General features: G+C 43.1%; 1 protein-coding gene across 1 annotated transcript in view; it reads right to left on the reverse strand.

The window, feature by feature from the left end:
• Atp13a5 (ATPase 13A5) overlaps nucleotides 1-13,310 on the reverse strand; it is a 123,464-nt gene that overhangs the window by 83,872 nt on the left and 26,282 nt on the right. Inside the window, exons 6-7 of the mRNA XM_051150809.1 lie at nucleotides 7,031-7,100; nucleotides 1,883-2,017 (exon numbers count right to left, since the gene is read on the reverse strand). Coding sequence (XP_051006766.1) covers nucleotides 1,883-2,017; nucleotides 7,031-7,100 — 205 coding nt within the window. The remainder of the gene's footprint in view (nucleotides 1-1,882; nucleotides 2,018-7,030; nucleotides 7,101-13,310) is intronic.

Genomic DNA, 13,310 nt, shown 5'->3' on the forward strand with positions numbered 1-13,310 from the left:
GAAGAGGGCACCGGAGTGCCCAAACTGGAGTCACCATGTGGGTACTGGGAACTGAACCTGGGTCCTCTGCAAGATTAGCCAGCACTCTGAGCCACTAAGCCATCCGTCCAGTCCCAAATGTATAATTTTGATAAAGGGTTTAATATACGGGAAAAATGTTTTAATTACCTAACTTTGCAGATGGTTATGTAACAGGATTAAAACACTCCATTTTGCAGGGATGTTCCTTAAGCAGGAAGGTAAACAACTCAAAATAGCTTCAGGAAGTCCCTGAAACCAAGCAGATTCAGTAGGCCTCTCCCTATCAGAATAAGCAACAAAATCTAAGAGTTTCCCCCCTCAGACAGAGGGAAGCTGAGCTGTAAAGTAGACTCTGAGACCAGCAGAGCTGCCTGGAAGGGTTTTAAACCAATGTCACTTGAAAGGACACTCTCTAACCTGTTGAACTCTCTGTAGGCTGTGCAGTGTGCTCCAGGCCCCCAGCTTTGCGAGCTGTCACTCATGCTGGTAAGGGCTTTGGGGATGCAACCGTTTTTGAGTCATTCCTGTACCTGTAAGGAACCCCTCATCTGTAGTCCTGTAAGTAGCCCCAGTAAAACCCACTGGTTGATCAAGTTGGACTTTGGTGGTATCCATACTTGGGATAGTCACAGGGTCCCTATCTGGGGTGAGAAGTAATAGGCTTTTTCTCTTTCCTGGTGATGCAGATTAGACCGGATTAAAAGCAAATAAAGGTGAGTTTATCAGGTGCGGCTTTGAGTCCTGGACTAGGGCGGGGCTGTCTTATAGACTGTGGGCGAAGGGTGATGACATGTCAGCCATAAACTGAGTTTGTGCCCAAGTATAGTGAAGAGATGAGCACTTATGTGGAAATTTGGCTGACTGGCAGCAGGGAGGGAGGTTTCGACAGCTGCCAAGAATACGGAGCTGGACTCTGAGTGCCTTCCCTTTGTTCAGAGGCTTCCCAATGCCAGGGGAGTTGGGAGGAGGGCAGACAGGGTTTCCCAGCTTGTCCAGGGGCAAGCAGCAGTTCCAGCCAAACAATAGGTGTACGTATTGTGTCTCCACAGGAAACGTTTTGTCACACAACAGAGATGCCAGAACCAGAAACTAGAAACCACAAAGGAAAAGAGAAATACATTTGCCTCCATATAATCTTTAAGGTATGAAAAAGCCAAACTCAAGGGGGAAGATAGACTAAAACTGAAAGCTCTCCACATTAGTGGTAGGTATGAAAAGTCCTTGAAGGTTTAAAAAAAAAAGCATGCTTAGGTAAGTAAAAAAGGTCTCCTTTCACTAGAAATCAGTGACTATAGTTCAAAACATCAATTTAAAACACCGAAGCCTTACCAGATGGAAACTTCTACGTATCAGGATCTACCACACAGTGCTGATGAGAAGAAGCTGGAGAAATAAATGACCTTGTGTGTTTCTGATATGAAGAATTATTTTGTTTGGAGAAAATTGCACAACAACCTCTACCAAAATTGAAATTATACCTCTCCTTGGATCTAGCAGCCTGGCTTTTGGTTATTATGCTAAAACATGATACAAAGTAGTGTCTCGTGTCTCGGCTAATACGTGACTTGGGCCACTGCCTCTGTGGCATTCCTCGCACCTTCCTCACATGTAACCTCAAGAGTCCTAAACAACGTTCGCTTAAACCTCCAGCTGATGAGCAAACTTTACAAAGGCACTTAAATTGGCTTGGTACTCCTGGTACCCTATGCCCCAAGTCTCTATCCCCATAGTAAGATTCACCTATTGCTGCCTGAAGTCTTGTGTTTGACAGAGCTACTCCACACTCCACATGGAAATTCTGTAGGCTTTCCTCAGCCAGAGCTAAGGATCAGTGGAATTTAGCCGTGATTTCAATTCTTACCTGTCTCAGGTCATACACACTTAGGACAATGGAGATAACAGTCAAAATGATGATGGCCACAGAGTATTCTATGTAACCCTGAGATAGCCACAGAGTGAGGGTGAAGGCTTGGAACACATAGAATGGATTTAAGACCTGCAAAGAACAAAAATAGCACAAGAGTCATTGATGTAGTAGCAATCAGAATTATACGTTATAGGCTGTCTTTCCATTTTAACAACATATGATGATCTCTTCTATTTAAAAAAAAAATCACTTAGAATTCAATTAACTCAGACAAAGACAATGCCAAGCGCATAGAATGTGACATGTTAGAAGTAAAGTTACTCTACGTGCTCGGAACCATGCTCAAAAAAACAAAACAAAACAAAAAAAAAACCCTATTCTTATTTCCCCACAAAATACTTCACCAGGAACAAAATTTAGCAATTTTTCATTTACTCACAAGCTGTGCAGCAGTTTCCAGGTTAAACCCTCCATCTTGGAGGGAAACTTCTTGAGACATAAGATATAAAGGGAAAGTAGAACAACAGGGTGCTGGAGGACAGGATGTTTAACAAGGAAGTGAAACAACAGGATGTTGTAGGGGGAGTGGAACACTCTATCTGGCAGGGGAGTATCATTAAGACCAGAAGTCAACAACCAGGACAGCGTCAGGAAGTTCCTGAAACTGAGTGGATTCACCAGACTTCTCCCTCCTCAGAAATTTAGAGGCAGTGAAGACTGCTAAATAAGTAAGCTGAGCTGATTAGAAGATGCTCTGATGAGCTGGGCGTGGTGGTACACGCCTTTAATCCCAGCACTCTGGAGGCAGAGGCAGGTGGATTGATGTGAGTTTGAGGCCAGCCTGGTCTACAAAGTGAGTCCAGGACAGCCAAGGCTACACAGAGAAACCCAGTCTCAAAGAAGAAGAAGGAGGAGGAGGAGGAGGAGGAGGAGGAGGAGGAGGAGGAGGAGGGAGAAGCAACAGCTCTGACTAAGCAGTCTGGAAGAAACAAAGATCTGCAGGTACCAACAGTACCTAGAAAAGGCTGAAATCCCCTGAGCCACTAGGAAAAGGCAATTCTAACCCATTGAGTTGCCTGCAAGTTTTGCAGTGAACTCCAGGTTTCTGGATTTTGTGAGCTGTCTACAATGTTGGAGTGATACAGCTCCCTTTGAACCATTTATGCACTTAGAAGTAACCCCTCACAGATATTCCTGTAAGTAACCCTAATGAAGCTCATTGGTTCACCAAGTTAGACTTTGGTGATGTGAGTAATTTGGTGTGTTGTCAGTTCCCTGTCTCAAGTGAGTAGATGTCCTCTCACATCTGCCCAGGAATAGTGGCACACCACACGGTAATGGAGGAAAAACACAATTCAGTCTCATTTTTAAATCATGGGTTTATCTTTCATATTCTCACACGCCGGAGACTTAGACTAATCATGCTGTGAAAATGGAAGGCTGTTCATTTATGCAGACTATTTCAAAATAATACAGTCTTTCTGTCACAGGCCATAGTAAGATCCTTTCAGAGGCAGTAGAATCCACATGTTCCTTCCTTTGAGCTCAGAAGTACCCTGGGCAGCAGTCTCTCAAAAATTTATCAAACATCGCTGGGGAATGGTGTCACCGACTGGAAAGCTGATGAACCACACAGCATGTTCAAGTGTCTCCATAACAGCTGTAGCTTATTTATTCCGCATCTTTTCCACTTTGGTCTTGGTGGTTCCTGTGAATGTTTGCAGCAGAGTGCTGGAAGGAAGCTCAGATGTAAAGCATCTATTCAGCATATGCAAGGCCCTGCCTGGTTCGATCTCAGAACCGCTAAATAAATGAATATAACAGCCACAACAGAATCCCAGGAACTGATGGGAGATTCCATAACATAGAGAGACAGGAAAAGAAAGAAAGAAAGAAAGAAAGAAAGAAAGAAAGAAAGAAAGAAAAAAGAAAGAAAGAAAGAAAGAGTGCGCTAGCATGAAGCATAGATCCGCTTTTTGAGGAAGCACCCTTTATTTTTTTTTTTAATATATATATTTTTTTATTAATTTATTCTTGTTACATCTCAATGTTTATCCCATCCCTTGTATCCTCCCATTTCTGCCACCCCCACCCCCATTTTCCCATTATTCCCCTCCCCTATGACTGTTCCTGAGGGGGATTACGTCCCCCTGTATATTCTCATAGGGTATCAAGTCTCTTCTTGGCTACTTGCTGTCCTTCCTCTGAGTGCCACCAGGTCTCCCCCTCCAGGGGACATGGTCAAATGTGAGGCACCAGAGTACGTGAGAAAGTCGTATCACACTCTCCACTCAACTGTGGAGAATATTCTGACCATTGGCTAGATCTGGGAAGGGGTTTAAAGTTTACCTCCTGTATTGTCCTTGGCTGGTGCCTTAGTTTGAGCGGGACCCCTGGGCCCAAATCTGCCTATCATATTGTTCTACTTGTAGATTTCTAGGACCCTCTGGATCCTTTTATTTTGCTATTCTCCCATGCGTCTCTTTATTATGTTAATAAATTAGATGAAATACTGGCTAAAACCACGAGTGCCCTTTCCAAATGCAACTTCCTGCAATCCTCTCACACACTGAATAAAATCCCACTTTGCTCCTAACAGTGGACTGACAGATACTTAATAAGTTAATATAGCTACTCGTTAAGGGTGTCTCAACACTTTGGGTATTATTTATAAATTTAGAAGGGCTTATTTTTTTTGTGATGTTTCTTATTCTCAACTGCTTTCCTTACAAATTATAGCTTTTGAGTTCACTTGGCATAAAATGCTTTAATTATAGATTATGTACTAATGATAACATGATTCTGAGTTTATAGAAATAAAGTAGAAATTGCTTAAATATTTCTTCTGAAGAAACAGTAGCAATATAATTAACTTAGCCTCCCTATTCAGTATCCTTTCAAACTAAATGTGAAGTAATTTACTCTTCCCCCTCCCCTTTTAATTTAGCTGAGGTTCTTGTTGATGTGTGCTAAAAAAAACAAACAAACAAATAAAAAAACAACAACAAAAAACAAACAAACAAGCAAAAATACCAGACTCCTTTTGGAAAGAATCAAATTGATATTTTGGAAAATATTCTGTCGTTTTAAAATGTATTTGGGTGAACGGTCTATAAAGCAGCCTGCCCTTCCAAAGTTGGGGAGGCTGTGCGCATGTGCAGTGGAGATGAGCACACGGGAAAGCCGAAGCCCGCTCCTTTTTGCTGAGACTATAACACTGCCTTAAAAACTAATGCTGAATTCGTAATAGCCTGGCGTTTGCTGCAGAAATAGAACAGTGGTGGATAGTATTTCATGTTAGACAGATGCGACTGTTCTTTAAAAAAAAAAAAAAATGACCATTTTCACGGGTTAGAACAAGACTCAAAATCTGCTCGGCTGGCACGATGACTCCGTGGGTAAAGACACTTGCCAGGGCAATCCTGGGGAACCTGAGTCCAACCCTTGTAGCTCACATAGAGGTAGGAGGAAAGAACGGAGTAGAAGTTGTCCTCTGACCTCCACACACACAAGCCTTGCTGCACAGATCCATGCATTCCACGTGCCCGTTTCACTTCTCACATCATCATGCATAAACACAGATACATAGAATCTTTTAAAAATAATCTTTTAAAAATAGATTAAAATTGTGGAGCATTGTGTGGAGCCCAAGACCAGTAGCCTGGAGCAGCGATAGATAGCACTAGGGAGGAGCTCAGTGCTAGGGGAAGTAGGAACAGAAAATCTCAGGCAGGAGACTGAAACTAGGGCCACGGTGAAAAGCAGAGGTGACATTATGTCTCTGGGTCCCTTACAAAGGCTGAAAACACAGCCAGCTGAGGATAAAGTGGGACAGATCAGAGTCCACGGCACAGCCATGACCTGCACCAAGCACCACACAGACAAGAGGATCTGGTGACAAGTCACTATGGGGAAAACACTGTTGCCTCCAATATGGGCTTGGCTCTGACCCAATAAAATACACTGGGGACCAGATGGAGCCAGGTACGAAGCCATTAAAAGGAGATGGCAAACTCAGAGATGGAAAGTTTCTCACTTAAATTTGATTAACACAAAAGTACTAATAAAAATGTCAAAGCACACAACAGTATTTTAAAAAATACCTACTAAGAAGTGACACTCAAGAAGATATAAATAGTAAAAATAAATGGTAAAGGACCAAAAGGATACATTTCAAAAACTTAGGGACCATAGATGTAATAATGGGGGCTTTGTGGCTAGACTGAATACTTACAACCTCTCCAAAAGAATTCCCTTGTTGGAGCTCTGACCCCTGTGTGGTGGTATTTACAAGTGGGGCTTTGAGAGAGAACTAGGGTTGCATAGGTCCTGATACGCAGAGGTCAGACCTCCTTCATGACAAGGTACACAGAGAAGCTGGGGCCTCACAGGCCAGCAAGACCCCCTCCCCCATCAGGATCTGAATATACAGGACCTTGACTTTAGATGTCTACACAGTGGGATTGTGTTGTAGAATCCTGAGTGAATTTAGAGACCACAATACCTTCACAATCAAAAACTTAAGACAGTAGAAACAGGGTATTACAAGACAGGAGTCTGACCCTCACTGGGAAGTGTACTGAGACATAACATAAGTTGTGGGTGGGTGAGATTGTTATGCAGGTGAAGGCACTTGCTGCCAACACTGAGGACCTGGGCTTAATCTCTGAGACCAACTTGCTGGAAAGGGAGAACTGACCCACATATGCATACACAGGCGTTCTCTCTCTCTCTCTCTCTCTCTCTCTCTCTCTCTCACACACACACACACACACACACACACACACACACAAAAAAAAAAAAAAAAAAAAACTTTGCCTCCAAACACATAAATAAAAAAGGCAATTAATTAATTAATTATGTGACAAACAATTAAAAAAATAGGTCAGAAATCCTTATATAGCGTGTGTGTGTGTGTGTGTGTGTGTGTGTGTGTGTGTGTGTGTGTGTGCTAGGATTAAATAAAACTGAAAGGTAACATTAATAAACAGAAAAATTATAGGCGAGTATCAAGAAACAGTCACATGAAACAAAGATAACATCCCCACTGAGGGATGCAAATGATATTCCCAACCCCTCTGAGGCCAAGAAATTTAAAACAATAGATTCTCTTCTCCAAAAGGAAGAAAATTATCTAGTTACCTGTTTAACGAGCAGCTTCCATATGGGCTGGATCTCCACCTCAATAGCGTTGGGCCCACACACTAACCTTCTGTGAGAGATTGACCATCTGTTAGTGTCAGCCTACAAGCCCAATGACAAGTGAGCACAAGCAAGCTGACCACAAGCCACCCACCTCTCTGTCCACTAGGCATCTTGTGCCTTGGTAACGATGAACATATTTTAAAAATGAAAGTTGATGTATGGTGAGGAAAGTTGGGTTTTCTTCCTGCTTTAAACAGTCTCTAATATAACTCAGTTAGTAGAGATGAAATTATAAAGTGATTTAAAAAAAATAATTTGATTACATCCTAAAAACAGTTTAAAAAGACACAAGTCTGAAGATACTCCTAAACTTATCAGGAATTCAATGTATCCCAGACATCAATGATGGTGCCTCTCTTACCCTGGAATCTCCCACAACAGGTCCTTCACATGTGAACCCACTCAGTGCACCAGAGGAAGAACAAATTCCCAGGAAGATGCTCTACATCTGTCACTTGTGTCTACTACAAAGAGGAACCCTCATGTTGGGGTCGTGTCTTAGAATGTTTAAAGTTTGTGCAAAATATTCACTGGATCCTGACAATGTTCTACAGATTTCTAAAGAGTTAATCTTGCCCACAGGAAAAATTGTTCACTGTGGGTTTTTAGTCAAAGGTTGTAATATTAATTACAACTACAGGGCTTTTGAACATCATGTTAACAAACATTTCGTATTATCGCTATTTATAAAGAAAACTGAAGTTTGAGCAAAGGAAGTAGCTGCCCCAAGTTCTTAGAGCCATACTCCCAAACGTGGCCTCTGTGACATCACTCTCCCAGATGGGAGAGCCTACACCAGGGGCCTTTGGTCTTGCTTGCTAGCATATAGCACAGAACTGGCCTCAAATTCATCTGACTTTTAAATATGTTATACCAACTTTAACTATTGCTTGCCAGAGACAGAGATGACTCACACCAACGTCTTCTAACTCCACAATGTGAGGAAACACTGAGGTTCCGGGAGTGAAGAGGCAGAGAGAAAGAGCTGTGTGCAGTCAGGAACCCTAAATCTCATTGCGGAACCTCCGAAGACTTGACCTCAAGCTGTGTCAAGTCTGTGACCATGATCAGTCATTGGCCAATTGTCAGGACCTTTCAGGATCCAGAGCTCTGTCCTCCTCCCCTCTGCATGCTATGCTCTCCCCAAAGCCTTCCCCTTGTAAATGCTACTCAGCCTTTAAGAGCCAAGCCTGAGGACTAGGCTGAGCATCTCAGAACTGTGAGGGTAAATAGACCTAGCTCCACCCACAGCTAAGCCTCCCCTCTTCCTTCTACCTAGAGAAGCTTCTTTGCATCTTTGCATGACTTTGCATGCCTTGCTCCATTCAGGTCTATAAAAAAAAAACACTTTCTTCTTGAGGCCATCCTGAACAGTCCTATTTAAAATAGCCCCTCCTCTGGGCCTGGGGGTATGGCCCCATGGAAGAGCATTTGTGTAGGACGTGGTAGAACATTTACCTAATATGCACAACACCTGGGGTTTCTTCCCTAGCACTGAGAGGGCAGGGGATCCTATCCTAGCTCTCCTTAATTTATTTAACCTACCTACCTTATTTCTCTTTAGAGCACATACAATTACCTGAACATATGCCTTCTTTGTATGTATGTGTGTACATGCGTGGGCAGGTGCATATGCACATTCACATGTATATGGGGAAGCTTTAATATCCTTCCTCAGAGGCTGCCTTTTTTCTTTCTTTCTTTCTTTTTTTTTCTCATGGAGCATGCCATATAGGCGAAGCTGACTGCCTAGTAAACCCAAGTTAGTGCCTCTAGCGCCCCCTAGCACAGGGATTACAAATAAACACCACTGTGTTTAGGTGTGTTTACAAGGGTTCTAGAGATCACATCCAAGTCTTCATGTCGACAAGGCAAGCACCTTACCAACTAAGCTCATACCTTATTTTTTCCAATGTGTTAATTGACTGTTTCTGCCATTATAATAGCATAACCTTTTAAAGGACACTAATAATCCTGGAGAGCTAAATTAGAGCCTAATACATGCAACACAGTCGGCATTTATTTGTTTCAGTTAATGGATACCCAAATTGGAGGTGGGGACAAACCTTGCTTCCTTCATCTGAAAAATAAATTTGGTAAAAATATGCCTACTAAAATTGCAATCAATGTCTTAGTGAGATAAATATACAAAACAGCTGTCAAGAAGAGAAAAAGTGTGCCTAGGACATGACAAATCCCAGGTAAATGGCAGCGCCTTTGAAGTATGACTCTGTTTGACACAATTAAATATCTTTTCTCTCCCTCAGCAACACTCTCTTTTTTAGTAATATCACTTACCTCATGGAATTAGAACATATATTTACATGTTTTTCTCCTCAAATCCCATCAGCTGTTTTTAAAAGCAGAAGAAGAGCTTTTTCAGATCTGCTTTTCTGGGGGGCTAGACATACCGAATGTTCCCCAAAATGTTGGAGTTAATGAACATCACGGGGCCCATGCCTAGAGAGCTTTCTCCTCTGACAAGGCTCAAACCCCTGACGCACAGAAATCCAAGTGAGAGTGCAAGCTGAGGGCCTGCCACTCTTTGTCTCTCCTTGTCTGATGAGATAGATGGTCCCTGAAATGGCCATTGAGGGAAGAGCTCAGGTCCTGGAGAAATGAAGCACGGGATGATGTGGACCGACCACTGGTGGTGGATGGTGCTTTGGGCTCCTCTGGGCCGTGATGAAAACACAGCCAGCCTGCTCTTTGATGTTTTTTCCTGTCTGCTGTTCTTTTGCCAAGAGAAATTCTAGTTTGTTCAGAGACTGTGTACCCATCTCAATCTCAAAGCCAGCCCCAGAGAATCTTCAAGGATGTTGACAGTAGCGGAGCAACCAGAAGAAATATTAGCCTTGAAGCCAAGGCACACAGGGAAAGGTCAAAGATTATATTCCACCGCTAAAGATCTGATGAGATGGCAGGGAAATGTGGTTGAGATCATTCTGTGTGGCCTCACCAAACAGTGTAGACCAAGCACAGTTAAGTAGGTTTGCCTAACATCTGTCACTATCTATTAGGGGAGAGACAGCTGAGATCGCAGACAGCCCCTTCTCAGAAGATGGAATTTGCCCAACTCTACAACTGAGAACTCAGGAAGGGAATTTCACGTTGGCTTTGGTCTGAGCTTCTGAGTTCACACTGGATCTCCTCCAGCTCTGAGACATTCAGATCTCATGGAATGTATGAATTCTGAAATACCAAATGTATTTCTCTTTGAGGAATAATTCATTCCCCCTTTCAATTTGTTTGGTTTTTCCTTTACTGACTCAAATGTAAACATCAATACGTTCCTCAAAGAATCGCTAGAGAGCTTTGTGTGGGGCCCCATGGCTCTGTAGACTAGTCAGGGTCCTTAACGAGGAAGCAGGCATGTGCTACGGTCACTAGCACGTCTCTCAAACATTACTCCAGCACTGTGCTTTTGCTCACTCTTTCCATTTTGATAGCCCATGAGAGCACCTCTGGCAAGAGAGTCCTACAGTTTCCTGGGTAAACAAGGCCAAGCAGAAGGTCCCAGCATGGCTCATGTCTATAGGAAAGCAAATTAAGAAATCTCCCAGGTGATACTGCTGGCCAGTCACTCACTCCCTTGAAATTGCTGCTTTATGCAGGGAGGGAGGTCTAAGATGCACAGGCTATGACATCCAGCACCTGGGATTTGGACATAATTACTCAGAACAATAAATAGGCTGGTCTTAGAAATCCCCCGTTGCCAAACACTTTGGTTGTGCATTGAGAGATTGTTTCCTAGGAGAAATCTGCATGTGTGATAAGGAAACAGCGCTATAAAGAACCTACATGTCTTCTGAATGACATGTAATAACCTTCATTTCCCTTTCCATCCTGGCCTTCATCCGTGGTCTGTCCACTCCGTTTATTTTCTAGTGAAATGTACTTCCTTTTCTAAGTCACAGGCTTCCAGATAATTGGGGGAAAGCCAGCTCTTACAGGCTTTCGACTTGCAGTATCAGCTAGTGGGGTGTTTCCAGATGTCTCTGATGATGGAGAATGCCTGAGCATTCCATAGATGAAGGAGACCAGAGGCAACAGGACCAGAGCAGGCGTGAGGAGTTGTAGTGGGCGTACAGACAGATCTACCCATCATCTCCATCATTTTACCTGCAAAGCTGGGGACTTAGACTCACTGCTGCCTCCACAGGACTTTGTTCAGAGACAAGCATTGGAATTAGATGGTTTTGCATGTCCAATAGACCCAGCCACTCAAAGCTGTGGGCCTGAGAAATCCACCTTATTAAAAGGAGAATGTTGATCTCAACTTATTTGATTTTATTAAATTGCATTTTAAATGAGATGTGGGTAGCATTTTAAGATGACTTACTAACTCGTAGTTCAGTGTTAGGAGTTGAGAGCATGTGTTTAGCTTCTAGAGGAGGAGTTAGGCTTCTCTCGCATTCTATGACCAGCCATCACCTGCTCCTTCTAGGAAGATAGCGTGGGAGGTGGAGTGTGTGTTTGTGATTGGACCATTTTCTCAGATTGCAACTTTCAAAAGGCTTAAGAGTAATCACTATTTCTCTTTCAAGCTTTGCTCCCATCAAGACCCGAGGAGTACCACAACAAAGTCCCATGGTAGTTCCGACTTCCCTTTCTTCCCCTCCTCCATCTGCCTCCATCTTCCTTCCCTGTTTAGTGCCCATCTTTTCATAACATACCTTCTCCTAGGTGGAGCCTCCATTGGTGTCATATGTACCTTTTTGGCTGCCTATCTCCCATACTCCCTAGCAAGCACACCTACTTTTCCTCAGAAGGGCGGGACAATTTGAGAATTGAGTTTGGCCCTGAAGAGAACCAATAGTGAGTGGCTCTCCCCAACTTCTCCTTTGGTGATGCCACGTTGATGACAGGAACTGGCAGTGGAATGACTGTTCCCACCATAGAGATGGACAAACACTGGCTGTCAAAGCTTTGCTCTCTTCCCAAGTGAGGTGATTGTCTCGAGTCTACCCCAAGTGTGCTGCCAAACAGTTACTTTTCTGTTTTCAGAAGCCTAAACAAAGGGTGGGGAGCAGAAAAGGCTGTGTGAGAAAGGGGAAGGGGTGCCCTAACCCTGTCCTATTAGAAAAGGTAGTGAGGATCAGGTAAGTGCGCTGGTTTCTTTTTTAATTCTTTATTTATTTGGTTTTTCAAAACAGGGGTTCTCTGTGTGGCCTTAGCTGTCTTGGACTTGCTTTGTAGACCAGGCTGGCCTGGAACTCACAGCAATGCACCTGCCTCTGCCTCCTTGAGTGCTGGGATTACAGGCGTGAACCAACATGGCCGACTATGGTGTGCTGGCTTCATAGGACCCCATTCCTGTGACATGAAGGAATCTCTGAGCTGTAGGTGAATCTGTCCTGAATGGCTATGACGAAGCAAAGCTGATGTTAGCCTGTGAGAGGTAAGATTCAGAGCGAGCCAGTGCCTGAGATAATTTGGCTTATTCATCTTACTATGCCTTCTGGAAATTTCTCTCCTGGCTAAAATCTACTCTCCTGGTGGCCTGGTAAGCCTGTGAACACCCTACATCCTCTCTCTCTCTCTCTCTCTCTCTCTCTCTCTCTCTCTCTCTCTCTCTCTCTCTCTCTCTGTGCCAGATTGGTAGGAACCCCACAGAGAAGTGCACTTTTAGATGCTGTAGCGTGTCATCTTGTCAGATGTCTGCATGTCCTCTTTCCTTCTGTCCTTGTAGTGAGATCTTGTTTTGTAATGAAGGCAAGCTCAGAGCCAGTTATTGAATTCACATGCCATCCAATAAATCAGTCACTTTTAATTTCTCTGGAAAGCAATGCCCCCCCCCCCACAGCTTACTCTAAGAAATAAAAAGGAAACGCACCACATGCATGGACTCTTTTTGTCCTTCACTCTGCCATGTCTATAACATAAAATATGCCTCTGTTTATGAGATTATTTCTCTATTCTTCATATTTGAGATAGTGCACTCTGTCTTGCTTATTAGATTGTCAAGTTCTTTATTGTGTGGGCCATATTTAAATTTAATTATGTATGATGTTTATTAAAGCTTGGCACTTGATAAATAAGGACAAATGTGAGCTAGCTACACTGATGGGGGAATCTTTCCCGTGGAAATGGTGTTTTGTGGAGAATATCTCTCCATCCATCCATCACTGAGATCTCTTGAATATTCTAGATCAATTCTCTAAATGTCTTGAGCAAAGTATTATGAAACAAGTCTCCTTTTAATGACTTTGAAAAC

This window comes from Acomys russatus, chromosome 8, assembly GCF_903995435.1.
Source record: "Acomys russatus chromosome 8, mAcoRus1.1, whole genome shotgun sequence".
Lineage (NCBI taxonomy): Eukaryota > Metazoa > Chordata > Mammalia > Rodentia > Muridae > Acomys > Acomys russatus.